This window comes from Prionailurus bengalensis, chromosome D2, assembly GCF_016509475.1.
Source record: "Prionailurus bengalensis isolate Pbe53 chromosome D2, Fcat_Pben_1.1_paternal_pri, whole genome shotgun sequence".
Lineage (NCBI taxonomy): Eukaryota > Metazoa > Chordata > Mammalia > Carnivora > Felidae > Prionailurus > Prionailurus bengalensis.
In genome coordinates this window covers 75,074,524-75,088,384 of record NC_057351.1, presented here as the reverse complement: position 1 = coordinate 75,088,384, position 13,861 = coordinate 75,074,524, and the positions used below count along the sequence as shown (strand labels likewise).

The 13,861-nt window shown below is 38.2% G+C and overlaps 1 protein-coding gene across 1 annotated transcript in view; it reads left to right on the top strand.

Annotated features, from left to right (window-relative positions):
- EIF3A (eukaryotic translation initiation factor 3 subunit A) overlaps positions 1 to 13,861 on the top strand; it is a 35,535-nt gene continuing 21,674 nt past the window's right edge. Inside the window, exons 1-7 of the mRNA XM_043597680.1 lie at positions 1 to 301; positions 6,307 to 6,497; positions 6,664 to 6,800; positions 7,212 to 7,375; positions 9,423 to 9,622; positions 11,466 to 11,674; positions 13,396 to 13,567. Of these exons, the coding sequence (XP_043453615.1) occupies positions 253 to 301; positions 6,307 to 6,497; positions 6,664 to 6,800; positions 7,212 to 7,375; positions 9,423 to 9,622; positions 11,466 to 11,674; positions 13,396 to 13,567 (1,122 nt within the window). The 5' untranslated portion in view covers positions 1 to 252. The remainder of the gene's footprint in view (positions 302 to 6,306; positions 6,498 to 6,663; positions 6,801 to 7,211; positions 7,376 to 9,422; positions 9,623 to 11,465; positions 11,675 to 13,395; positions 13,568 to 13,861) is intronic.

The window sequence follows — 13,861 nt, the reverse complement described above, 5'->3', positions numbered from 1 at the left end:
GCCACGTCAGCCGGTGCGCGCGACGGTAGCGCGCCTGCGCGCGGAGGACCGCCCCGTACATCCGGGGCCTGGGCGGCGGCGGCGCAGCCGTGCGGGGGTCACGTGGCTCTTTCCTTTCCGTCTCTGGCCGGCTGGGCGCGGGCGACTTCTGGCGAGGCGCGTGGAACCTCGCGCTGGTTCCCTTTCCTCTCCTCTCGCGGCCCGGGCCACCAAGGAGTTCGCTGACGCCGGTGAGCTGAGCCGCCCGCCAAGATGCCGGCCTATTTCCAGAGGCCGGAAAATGCCCTCAAACGCGCCAACGGTGAGTAGGGGATCGGGGCGCGCCGGGCTGGGTCGGCCCGAGGCCTCGGAGGTCGAGGGGCCCGGGCCTCCTTCTCCCTGCTCCGCCTCCCGTCTGCGGCTGCAGAGGTGGTCGATGAGACCTGTCTGCCGCCGTTCCAGCCTGTGGTTGGGCATGGTTTCCCTTCTCGCTCCTACCGACCGCCGTTGGGGGGGGTGGGAGGTGCGGAGCCGGGAACCGTCGCTCTGGGGGGGCCCTTCCTTCCCCCCGCCGCTTCCTGCTGCGTCTCAGGGGCCGCGGCCCCGGAGACAGGTCTACCGGGGTCTGGCCTCCTTAACCGCCCCCCACCCCCACCCCGTCCGCCTCCGCCCGGCTCCCCAGGCCTTCGGGCCCTCGGCTGCTTAGGCCCCGCGCCCCCAGCCGCCATCTGGGAGTGCCGGGGAGGAAGAAACATGGCTCCCTCCCGGGGACAATGCACGCGAGAACCTCGACTCCACCTCCTGCCGGCGCCGGGAGCCGGCCAGTCCCACCTCCCGCCCTCTCGCAGACACCTCCGCCCCCCAAATCCAGCGCCGGGCTTTGCTGGGTCAGGGTCCACTTAGCCTTTTCCCCAGTCACTATAGCTCTGCTTCGGGGACTCTGACCCAATTAACCGGTTGTCTGTTTTTTCCTGGCATTGATTATTCTCAGTCCCAGAGCCTATCCCAAATCACATGAAGTTGGAACATTGTTAAACCTGTAAGAGACTTCAAGTTCTTTCTTAAAGATAACGAAATTGAGGCCTACAGGGAGAATGCTTACCCAAGGTCACTCCGAGAGTTAGTTGTGGAGCCAGGAGACTAGAACCAAGGTCTCTAGACTTCCAGATGAGTTGCTTTTTTTCGCCACAGCGCTGCTGCCTGCGATTTTTATTTCCATGTGTTCTTATGCCACCGGCCCTTTCGCGAAAAGTTGTGCGTGTCTCGGTCTATTCAAGAGGCATTTATTACGTTCGCATCATGGGGGTGCAATGTATTATGCATGGCTCTGGTCTTTAAAAACTTTTTCGTTTAGAGTTTTTTAAGCCTAATAATTTCCAAGTGTGTAGGTAGTTGATAGTTCTTATTTCAACCCTTCCTGTACCCCAGACAAGTTTCGAGTCTTATCCCATTTTGTAGGTGGATATACTGTGTCTCTTACAGTCCTTATGTTGGTGGAGCTTATTTTGTTAGCTTGTTTGGAAATTCCTCTTGTGGAAATGTCAATTTCAGTCGACACAAAATTGTTAGTGATCATCTGTCGGGGGTAAGGGTGCCTTCCTCACATGGTTATTTTTAAAAGCAACAATTTGGGAGGGTGGTAAGAGTGTGAAATAGGATAATGCCACATTCTTTGGAATAGAGTAGAGTAATTGTTCTAAAAATCAGTTAAAAGTACAACTTAGATCTGATGACTGCTCATTCTCACCAATGATCTAATGGTTAGGACAGGCAAGAATTAAGGACGTTAATTTATAGGAAAGAAACTCGGTGGAAATGGAGATTTATCACCAGAAAATGAACTGTAGCAAAGTTAGAATTTTTTTCTTACATTTAGAAACTTAGAAATCTATATTATGGTATACAAAATGACTTGGATTCAATTGCTACTGTAATTGCTATTGTAGATTTGTTCTACAGTTGTTTGCTTTACCAACAGGCATTTTTCCTTCTAATAGGCTGAAGCACTGTAATCTGGATAGCCTAAGTATTACACATTTGATGTGCTCCGGCCTTGTTGCTTTCATCACTCCTCCCTTTTGAATCCTCATATGAGTTTACTATTTCAGTAATTCTTTAAATTAAAAGGGTTATCTCCTGTGTAATGAATCTTAAACCTCTTTTTCACGTTTTCTAAGTTGAAATAGCCTTGACTCATGAAGGGCAAGTTAGGGAAAGCATCTGAAATTAAAGTAGGCAAGATGAGAAAGGGGCACTGTGGGGGGGCTTTTATTTGTGTAGGTTTTTTAAAAGTCTGTACTGACTCCTTGCTGCAGCCCTTTTAAATTGTAGGATGGGTGTTACAGTAGAGAGAGGCCTTAGCTTTCAAGTAGTTAGTTCTGTACCTTTGATCTTGTGAATGAAAGATCCTGTCTGAAAGTGTCAAAGTGAGCTGAATGTGGATGGCACATGGCACCGCTTACAAAACTTTAAATAGGATCGTAAAAGCGCATTTCATTCCATGGAGATAATCTCATTTTATGTAAACGTTTTATCTATGACATTTGTAGCCTTAAACACATTTAGACCTTAATCCACTGCGTTACCGTAATAAAATGTGAGTATGTTTAAGTAGAATAGTTCTTCAAGTCACTCTGAGTCTGTAATTCAGAACCATTCCTTTGGAAACTATTATAGTAATCATTCAGGAAGATGAGAACTTGGCCTAAGCAGTTACAGACAAGAAATTTATACCCCAGAATCTTTTGGAAAAAGACCCTTTTGCAGATTATGTTGTCAGTAGTGCAGAATTAATTGCTCCTGACCTTGTAACAACCTTATAATTTAGTTCTACCAGTGACTTATAAATAAAGTTATTAAACCCACAAATCGAGTAACATTATAGCTTATCTACTTGGTCTGTTGCCCAAATAAACTAGTAATGTTGAAGGGCCGACCTAAGCTTTTTCTTTTATAAATAGATACAGTTTGTCACTGTGTCTGAAAGGTAAGCTCAGCCTGTCCACCCTCCTAGTAACAGTTCATGATGCTAGATTTTTATTTTTATTTCAAGAATATCAGTTTGGAAATGAACTTTTTTTTTTTTTTTTAACATTGCAATAGAGCTTTTAATATGTGGTATGCCTTTCTAGCCTCAAAAAGTTTTTTTTTTCCCCTTACTAGAGAATTCATAGGAACTAAATTCTCCCTGTATGTGACTTCGGATAAAGACAGGAACTCACCCTCATGGACTATCATATCTGTTCCCATTCAGGTTTTTTCCCTTTAAAAATGTCCTTGCTTGGTATCCATGTTTGCTTTTTTCCCATGATGATGGTAGGGTGTCCTATAAAAATTATTTTTTAGTGCATTTGCTTTGTTTGAACCTATTGTTTCAGAGTTTGAAAGTGAATTTGTAATAATAAATTCTGATTGGCTGTTTAGGAAGTGAAAAAAATCATTTTTCTATCCCTAAACAAGATTTTTTATTTTTTATAGTGACATTAAGACACCACACTCCCCTATTTAAAAATAAGAGATAGGGTAGGTAAATTATTTTTACATAGTTTATTATTTTGTCATCACCATCCCGGGCACAGTTCTCAACTTTAATTCTCTTTGTGCCTGTTCTGTGTTACAAGCATTTTGACAGTGTTTATATACTTAACAGTATAAGATTTAAATCCTCAGTGTAAGATTGGGAATTGGATATAATAGGTTGTTCTGGTGCTGATGCTGTGCTCTTTAATATGAATGCTAAATTTAACTAAAAACATTTACTTCCAAATTTTTGGGTGATAGAGACTTTTCTGTTAAATAATTGTTAAAAACACCTAAGGTACTGTTGGATTTTAGATGATAACCTTGTATGAATGCTCCAGTTTAAAGACTGTAACGTCCTCCCCTCAGAACAGGAAGGCTTAAAAAACAAAAAACACCCAGGAAAGGCTTAGTATTCTAACAAAGTATCTAGTTGTGTTACATCTTTGTTTCCTCTTACAAGGTGTTTTTTTTTTTTTTTTGGTTCTTTGTTTTTTTTGGTAATAGCATTGACTCAAATGAAAATGGACTTTTTCTCCTAACAGTACTATTCATGTTGACATTGACGTGAATTACTGAAGAGGGGTTTGTTTTCACTAACCTATGAAGAATAGGGCTTAATATGATATGGGAAGACACAGGCTATCCTTTAAAGATAAGAATTTCAGTATATTTTGTGATTTGTTGCAAACTTCATAATATACCAGAGTTGGAATATTGTTTGTAGTTTTCCTGGAGGAAGGAACGTTCAGAAGCAGCATTCCTGAAAGATGTGATAGTTGGGAGAAAAATTACTTACTAAATCTGTAAATCTGGTAAAACTCCCAAATAAGCAGTGTTTCTGCCAGTTGTTTGCCTAGCACAGTTACATGATAATGCTGTACGCTGTTTGGTTAACTCTTAAAAATAATTCTTTGTCAAAGATTTTTTTTTAAAAAAAAAAAAAAAAAAAAAAAAACAGGTTAGAGTGGGAGAGAGCCAAAGCATAAGAGACTGTTAAAAACTGAGAACAAACTGAGGGTTGATGGGGGGTGGGAGGGAGGGGAGGGTGGGTGATGGGTATTGAGGAGGGCACCTTTTGGGATGAGCACTGGGTGTTGTATGGAAACCAATTTGACAATAAATTTCATATGTTAAAAATAAAATAAAATATCATTTGACTACTTCAAAAAAAAGATTTTTTTCTTAGGAAAATAGTGATTTTTAACAATAGGGATGTAGTGTTTTAAGATCTTTTTTAATAGTGTTAATTAGTGTTTTGGTTCCCCAAAGTATGTTTCAAATGTTCAGTGAAAAGATTTTTTCTTTGTGAAATTTGTTAATTACTGAATTTTAAGTTGAACATAACCAAATGACTTAGGTTAAATAGCCTTCCCCTTCCCTCAGTTTACTAAGTTTTGTGCAAAAGTAAATAAAGTAAAAGATGAGAAAAAAGATAAATTTTAACCTTTGTCAGAAGTAATGTGATAGAGGACTCTCTGCTTTTGAGTGAATTTCAAAATGAGCAGTGTACATGAAACCTTAGATTGGAACTGGATTTTGAAATATTGCCACTTGCAGAGTGCCTTCAGGTTTAGGTGGTAGTAAATTCAGAAATGTGTAATTTTCTCTGGTGTACATTCTAAAATTTTTTTTTATTTTTAAAAATAAACTTAATTTTAAAAGTTAGAGATTTACAGAATTATTGCAAAGATAGTACAGAGAATTCCCATATACACCATAACCTATTAATTTCTTCTGTCATTTTGGGACATTTATCACAACTAATGATCCAATACTGATAACATTATTAATGAAAGTCCATACTTTGCTCAGATTTCCGTAGCTCTCCCTCATGTCCTTCTCTGAATTCCAGAATCTCATCCAAGATACCACATTATATTTAGTCGTCCTGTTTCCTCAGACACTCTCCTCCTCCCCCCCTTGGTTATGACAGTTTCTTAAACTTCCTTGTTGGTAACCTTGACAAATTTTGATGAGTACTGGTCAGGTATGTTGTAGAATGTCCCTCAATTGGGGTTTGTCTTAAGATTTTTCTCATGTTTAGGTTGGGATAAATAAATGGGAGAGATATTTCATAGATTGGAAGACTATTGTCAATTCTTCCAAATTTTGATATGTAGATTCATTAAATCTGAATGAAAATTCCAGTGAGCTATTTTGTAGATATTTACAAACTAATTGTGAGTTTATATGGAAAGGCAAAAGACTTAGTGAGCCAAACAATACAGAAGAACAAAGTTGGAGCCCTCCTACTACTTGGTTTGAAGACTCTACTATAAGTCCATGGTAATCAAGTCAGGGCGGTATTAGAAAAAGACTAGATACATTGCAATAGATGGTGATAAGAATAGAGAGCCCAGAAGTAGACCCACATAAATAGTCAATTGATCTTCAAGGAACAATATCTAATTGACTGTCTTATTGAGTCTAATGATCCTTTTGCCTAGAGCAGAAATTGTATCCACCAGATCATTGTGACTAAAGTCACATTTCACTTTTCTTTGTTTGCTGGGAGGAGATTTTTCTCTCTCATAACTTCAATTTTTGGAACATGGCAGTCATTTACAAGGGTTCGGTACAATGTAATTGAGTGAAATCGTTTTATCCATAGACCATATTTTGAGATAATACCAGTCTTCATTGTATTAAGTTGGGTAATTTCGGCATGGCTTTAAATGTCAAAAATAAGTGTGCTCTAAAAAGAGATGGTAGTGAGTTTAGAAATTAAAATAGCCAACTTAAGCAAGATTTATACTTTAGTATAGTATACATACCAATTTTAATTTTTCTGAATTACTTTTCCAGAATTTCTTGAGGTTGGAAAAAAGCAGCCTGCTTTGGATGTTCTTTATGATGTTATGAAAAGTAAGAAACACAGAACATGGCAAAAGATACACGAGCCAATTATGTTGAAATACTTGGAACTTTGTGTGGATCTTCGCAAGAGCCATTTGGCTAAAGAGGGATTATACCAGTATAAGAACATTTGTCAACAGGTATGAAAAGAGCTGGGTTTTATATTTTAAATAGTGCTTTAATGATTTTCAGAGAAGTTTACCTTTTAAAGGTAATATGCTTTTATGTCATAAAATTTGCTCTTAAAGCATTCTGTGGTTTGTTGAGAAGTGTTTTAAGGTTTTCTCTCTCTCCCTCTCTGGTTAGGTGAACATCAAATCTCTAGAGGATGTTGTTAGGGCATATTTGAAATTGGCAGAGGAAAAAACTGAAGCTGCTAAAGAAGAATCTCAGCAAATGGTCCTAGACATAGAAGATCTGGATAATATTCAAACTCCTGAGAGGTATGTAGGTTAAATTGCTAATTCTTTTTTTTTTTTTTTGCTAATACATTTTTGTCAATGTTTTTCTTTACATGTGTCTCCCTCATCCTCATTTGAAGTATAGATGTTTATTAGAAAGAATGCTTACCTTTGGAATTTTAACTGTCTAATAAGAAAGCCATACTATTCAGAATTCATAAAGGTGGCAAATTAACAACCTTCAGATAGTCAGATACTAATTTAAATGGTTGTCATATGGGTTGGGGATGCAAATACTTGAACACTTACATGGCATCTTTACAGTGTGCCCAAAGTTGTAAGAAGGATTCACACTTTCTTACACTGGTATCATTGTTGGTTTTGTTTTTTTTAATCTTAGGGCAAAGTAGGAAATCGTGTCTAAAATTGTTTTTAACTTAAATTTTTTTTTAGTGTTCTCCTAAGTGCTGTAAGTGGTGAAGACACTCAGGATCGTACTGACAGACTACTTTTAACTCCGTGGGTTAAATTCCTTTGGGAGTCATATAGACAGTGTTTGGACCTTCTTCGAAATAATTCTAGAGTAGAGCGTCTCTACCATGATATTGCCCAGCAAGGTAAAATGAGAACTGATTTGAAAAGTTGACTTTTAGGAGAAGACTTTGCAAAAGATTGACAATTAAAGTTAACCTGTTTTTCTTCATCGTATTTATTTTATAGTTTTTATCCTCATTGAGAGATGGTTGGCATTCATTCAGATAGTAACTAAGTGACTACAAGAAGTTTGTTTTACTAGTTAGGGTAATTATATGAAATCCACTTCATGGATGTCTGAAAGACAAGTCATTTTGGAATTTCCCAGGTGACTAGAAAAACAAATGTAACTTTTTGATTGCTTTCTGATAAATGTGACTTGTGCTTTTTGACGTCACCTACTGCATATATACTTAATCATGCCGTGGCTTTTTATTTTTTTTAATGCTTATTTATTTTGAGAGAGAGAGTGTGAGCAGGAGAGGGGCAGAGAAGGAGAGAGAGAATCTCAAGCAGGCTCTGCTCCACCAGCACAGAGCCTGATGTGGGGCTCGAACTCATAAACCCGTGAGATCATGACCTGAACCCAAATCAAAGAGTTGGCCATTCAACCAGCTGAGCCACCCAGGTTCCCCATGTAAGGGTTTCTAAGGTCTTTTTAAGCTCTGGGCTTCTGTGATTCCTTGAAAAATGCATATTTTTATTTTCTTAAACAGTATTACTGAACATAGAAATAAGTCATCTTGATGACTCTGGATCATCTTAAAAGGTATCCAGCTGTCATAGTGCATATACAGTTGACACTTGAACAGCTTGGGGTGGGGGGGTAGAGGCGCAGACTGAAACACCCCTTTGACCCCACTCATGCACCGTTGATCTGCCTGTGATTTGCCTATCCCAAAACGTAACTATAGCCTACTGTTGACCAGAAACCTTGCTGGTAACATAAACAGTTGATTAACACATTTTGTACGTTATATGTGTTATATACTGTATTCTTAAGGTAAACTAGAGAAAAGAGAAGGTTAAAATTATTGAAAAAATCCACATGTGAGTGGATCCATACAGTTCAAACCCTTGTTCAAGGGTTACCTGAACTTTCAGTCCTAAAGAGCTGCATCAAGTCTGTTATCTTAATCTCGTGTCTTGTCTTTACTGTCACTTATCTTGCTCTTAATGGAGCTTTCTAACTGTATACAAAAGGGGTATGTGTGACTTGAGAGTAGCTTTTGACTTTTTCTTACTTTGGCCTTAGTACAACCTTATGTTGCCATTCTTCTCACTATGGGGATGATTGGCATTTGTTTTATCAAGTTGTAAGTGACTTTAAGGAATATTTTACCAAAAAAAAAATACTGTAGGGGCACCTGACTGGTTCCATTGGTAGAGTATATGACTCTTGATCTCAGGGTTGTAAGTTGGAGCCCCATATTGGGTGTGGAGATTACTTCATAAATAAATGCTTATAAAAATATTTTACTAAGAGTATTACAACTTCTGTTTTATTTATATAGCATGTGTGAATTTTCATTTAAGACAAGTAAACTTGGGCTTTTTGCTAACTACTGATACATAAATGTTAACTTGAAGTTAAACTGCATCCCTTCATTTTGGGCCTATTGAAATAGAAATGCTCTCTCTTTTTTTTTTTTTAGGGCAAAGGAATTCTGAAAAAATTGTTATATTGCATATATGACAGTAGAAAATTATTTTAATGACAGAGCAAGTAGTTACGGTATACATCTATGTACACAGTTGAAATCAGGTTATCATAAGCCCAAATTTTGTTAGATAAGAAGGCTCTTTGTATTCCAGGCTAGAATTTTTTGTTCTTTTAGGATTTGAAGTGGTAGGTGTTTGAAAGGTGAGTCCCTCCTACACTTCAATTGAATAGCTTCCCATTTGTAAACTCTCCCAGAATCCCAGAAACAAATTTTAGTCCTAGGCCAGGACTATGTCCAGTAGATGGTCAGGACACAAGTGACTAATGACCTTGATCATTTCTGAAGACTGATTATAAGTTTGGGTAAATCTTGTTAAAATAACTGATTTCAGTATTTGAAATAAAACTTATTCACATACTTGTTGATGGTGGAAAGTACCTAATATATTTTATAATTATGTCTATAGCTTTCAAATTCTGCCTCCAATACACCCGTAAGGCTGAATTCCGTAAGCTTTGTGACAATTTGAGAATGCACTTGTCACAGATTCAACGCCACCATAACCAAAGTACAGCAATCAATCTTAATAATCCAGAAAGCCAGTCCATGCATTTGGAGACCAGGCTTGTTCAATTGGACAGTGCTATCAGCATGGAATTGTGGCAGGTACGTTGTGAACTACTATCTGTCTTTTGTAGTAACAGTAGCCCATGTTATTATTATTTTCTTTAATGAGTATCTTTCTCTTGATACTTACTGGTTAATTTTAATCATTAATTGAAGAATTTAAGATCATCTGATGGATAACCAAGAGTTCTGAACAAGCAATCTCAGAATATCGTGGTTCTAGTTGCCTGCTGTGAAATGGGGGCCAAATGTGTGCTCTTTTGGGCCCAGTGGCTTTCATCCTCAGTGCTGCTCCAAGTGTGGTTCATTGCCTGGTGCCAGTCTGTGAACTATCAGATTGAAATAATTAGGAGAATATGCATTTACGAAGGGTTTTTTGGGGGGGAAGGATAGCAATTTCATGGTGATGGTGTGTGTGTGTTTTACTCTGTTTAGAAAAACTGAGCTTGTTTTTCAATTTTTGTAATAATTTTACTGTATTTTATAAAAGTATTGGTGGCAAAAGGTTGGAAATTAAAAATGAAATGAAACAAAACAAAACTTGTCCTTTGCTGTAGAGAATTGGAGAAGCGCACTGGATCGTCTCTCAGATTTCTTGGTGCTGCTTTGACTTAGTAAACATGCATGGGGAATATCCTACATGGGAGATCGCAGTGTGGTGCTGGGAGTCTTGCCCACTACTTGAGCTTTTTACACTAAGAATTGTGCAAAGACATTTTCACGTGATTTTGTAGTCACAACTTGAGACTTCTACATGTTTGACCAAAATATAAAATCTAATTGAAATTGCAAAGAAAGAGTGGTAGTTTTTTGAGCCAAGTGAAAATGTGATTTCCTGCTCTCCCAAAATATTTTCCATTTCTGTAGGGACACCCTTAAAATACTACCTGATGAAATAGGAAAAAGAGGTTCTATAGAAGGTAGACATACTCCTTATAGAACAAATGGATAGATAAGTAGAAAGAAGGAAGTAATACTCACATGTTATCACTCAGAAATAACCTCTATGTTTTGTTTTAATGTCCTTCTAGATATTTTTTCTGTATATCCCAAGTGGTATGATAATCACTGTTAAAAAAGAATTTTAAAGTCACATTTATTGATGTGTAAGTTACATCCAGCAAAACTCGCCCTGAAGTCTGACAAATGCAGTAACCACCATTATCAAGATGTAAAACATTTCCTCAAAACTGCCTTATGCCCCTTTGCACCCAACCCCTCCCTGATCCTTAAGATCCGCTGATCTGTTTTCTGTCAAAAGGATCAGATTTAATCATTAAAACGATCTATTATGGAAAAATTTGTAAGCATATAAAACCATGTTTGCAAGGGTACTTTGAAACATTTTTAGGACAGTCAATGGGATTTAAAAATAACCTTTGCAAATTAAACCATAGTTGGCAAAGTTGTCAAGATAGTCGTAGAATAGCTAACCTGGTTACTGTGTCAAGCTTTAGGCTGGGGCTGGTTGGCAGAAAGACTAAATAAAATTGAATTCTACAAAATTCTCTATAGGGCAGATAGATGTTTGTATAGATATTTGGCACTTTCTCAAAATACACCCCTGCTACTACTGTGAAAGAGACAGAAAGCAAAACACTGTGTTCTATACGTCAGCTGGCACATGTTCAAACCTGTGCCAGTTCAAACCTGTTCTGTCTAATTTTAAGAAGTTTAAGGATTTAGTATGTTTGTGATCATAGCAGTTTTGTGAGATACATCAGATACTAGATTATAGATGAATAAAAGGAACCACACATAAAGGGATTTTACTTCCCACTTTTATTCTTCAGTGTTTTGTGTTTTAGGTTTCATGAAGAGATTTGGATTAGATTTTTTGTTCGTTTAGAATGCAGTGACTAATTTATACTCCTAATTTTAGGAAGCGTTCAAAGCTGTGGAAGATATTCATGGACTATTTACCTTGTCTAAAAAACCACCTAAACCTCAGTTGATGGCAAATTACTATAACAAAGTCTCGACTGTGTTTTGGAAATCTGGAAATGCTCTTTTTCATGCATCTACACTCCATCGTCTTTACCATCTATCCAGAGAAATGAGAAAGAATCTTACACAGGAAGAGATGCAAAGGTAAGAATGTTGAAGTCAGATAATATTGAAAGTATGAAACAAATATCTCCTACTAAATGGCATGGTTCCAGGTTAGGGTTTCTCAGCTTCTACACTGTTGACATTTGGGGCTGGATCATTTTCTGTTCTAGGGGACTATGCACGAAGGATGTTTTGGAGCATCCCTAGTTTACCAGATGCCAGTAGCAGTTCTTCCCTTCTATCAGAAATGTCTCTGGACATTGTTGTTCTTTGGTAGTAGCAAAAACCTGATGGAGAAAATTGAATATTAGGAAAGACAGTGTTATGGTATGAGCTTTCTATCCATAAGTGGTATTTAGAATCTAGTTTTAGAACAAATAAGAGAGTTAAAAAAATAAATGCTGCCATCATGCCTGATTATAAGACATTGACTGAGTGTGTGTTTGAACATAAAAAAAGGGTCTATGACTTAGCAATCTAAAGACCACTTTTTTCCTTTAGCATCACATGTAACCTATTTTCTTCCAGTCAAATATATATATTTTTTAACGTGTTTTGGTTGGACTCCGGCAGCTCACACACCACTCTTTTCTCTTATTGGCAGACCATGTTATTTTGGCCTCCTTAATTCTTTATGTATACCAAATTGTTTTTCTTTTACCTTTACAGCAATACACGGAACCAACTAAATTAATTTTTCTAGTATATTCTCTTTGAAAGTCTTGAGGACAGTGTTCACTCATTGTCCTTCATGTAATCCGTGTCTGTTTGAGATTAAAAAACAAAACAAAACAAAACTTGGTTTCCTTTAAGGTACCTATGTACCATCCCTTTATTTTTATTTATTTATTTAGTTTTTTTTTTTTTACATTTATTTATTTTTGAGAGACAGAGACAGAGTATGAACAGGGGAGGGGCAGAGAGACAGGGAGACACAGAATCTGAAGTAGGTTCCAGGCTCAGCGCTGTCAGCACAGAGCCCTTGCAGGGTTCGAACCCGTGAACCGTGAAATCATGACCTGAGCCGAAGTGGGCCGCTTAACCGACTGAGCCACCCAGGCGCCCCAGTACCATCCCTTTAGGGTTGGTACTAAAGGGAAACTGCTGTAATAGTATTATAATAGTAAGTATTAGGCTATGTAGCTCTATGTACATTATTTTGTTTAATCTTTACAATAGCCTCATGACTCAAAAAATTGCCTTAGGTTTCAGTCTTGGAAATGGTGAGGCTGCGATTCTGACCCTTCACCCTTTAGCTCCAGAGCCCACTATCCTTAATGTAATACGGTGATCTGAATTCAACCTGACTTGCCTCTTGTGTTTTAAGGAAGCTAGGATTTCTCTCCACCACACGTCCTCCCAACACTCCTGTTGTGTTCACTGACATTCTTTGTAAATTTCCACCCCTTTCTTAGTGTCATTTTTCTTAGCTTTTAAAGCTGCCTTGTTTTTCTAAGGAAGCATGGGATATACAAAGGTATCTATTCTACATTTTAACCTCCCAGTCTTTTTCTATAGCTGGAAAATATTGACAGTAGTAAGTGGGTAGATGAAGTTCTGATTCTCCCAAGTACTCATTTTAGTATGGCCCATTTCTCTTAATTTCCTGTTTTGATGAATAATATGTATGAATATAGTCCACCAAAGGTGGTGTACATATTCTGTCACTGGCATATCTTACGAAATGATTAAAGAGAAGTGTCTTTCTTTATGTCAGGTAACATTTATGAATGTAACAGATTTGTGATTTTGTTCTCCAGAATGTCTACTAGAGTCCTTTTGGCTACTCTTTCCATCCCTATTACCCCTGAGCGTACTGATATTGCTCGACTTCTGGATATGGATGGCATTATAGTCGAAAAACAACGTCGCCTTGCAACGCTGCTAGGTCTTCAAGCCCCACCAACACGAATTGGCCTTATTAACGATATGGTTGGTATAAGTTCGAGCATTCTTACAGCTCAGAATAGGAAATTTATGGTCAGGGTTTACAATTCGTGCCAGGTGGTTCTGATGAATGGACTGTTTTGAGAACTGCCGGTGTAAGTCAGCACAGTGTTCCTTTAAGGTGATTCCTCTGTAGGGGGTGGACTGAAGTTACATTTGATGTAGTAGGTGAGAGTTGGACTACCTCTGAGGAATAATGTGGACCACTCAGTAAGAGACAAGGTAATGATGGGTAAGGTTCATGGCTTACTTCAGAGGGCTGCAGGAAAACTAACCAAG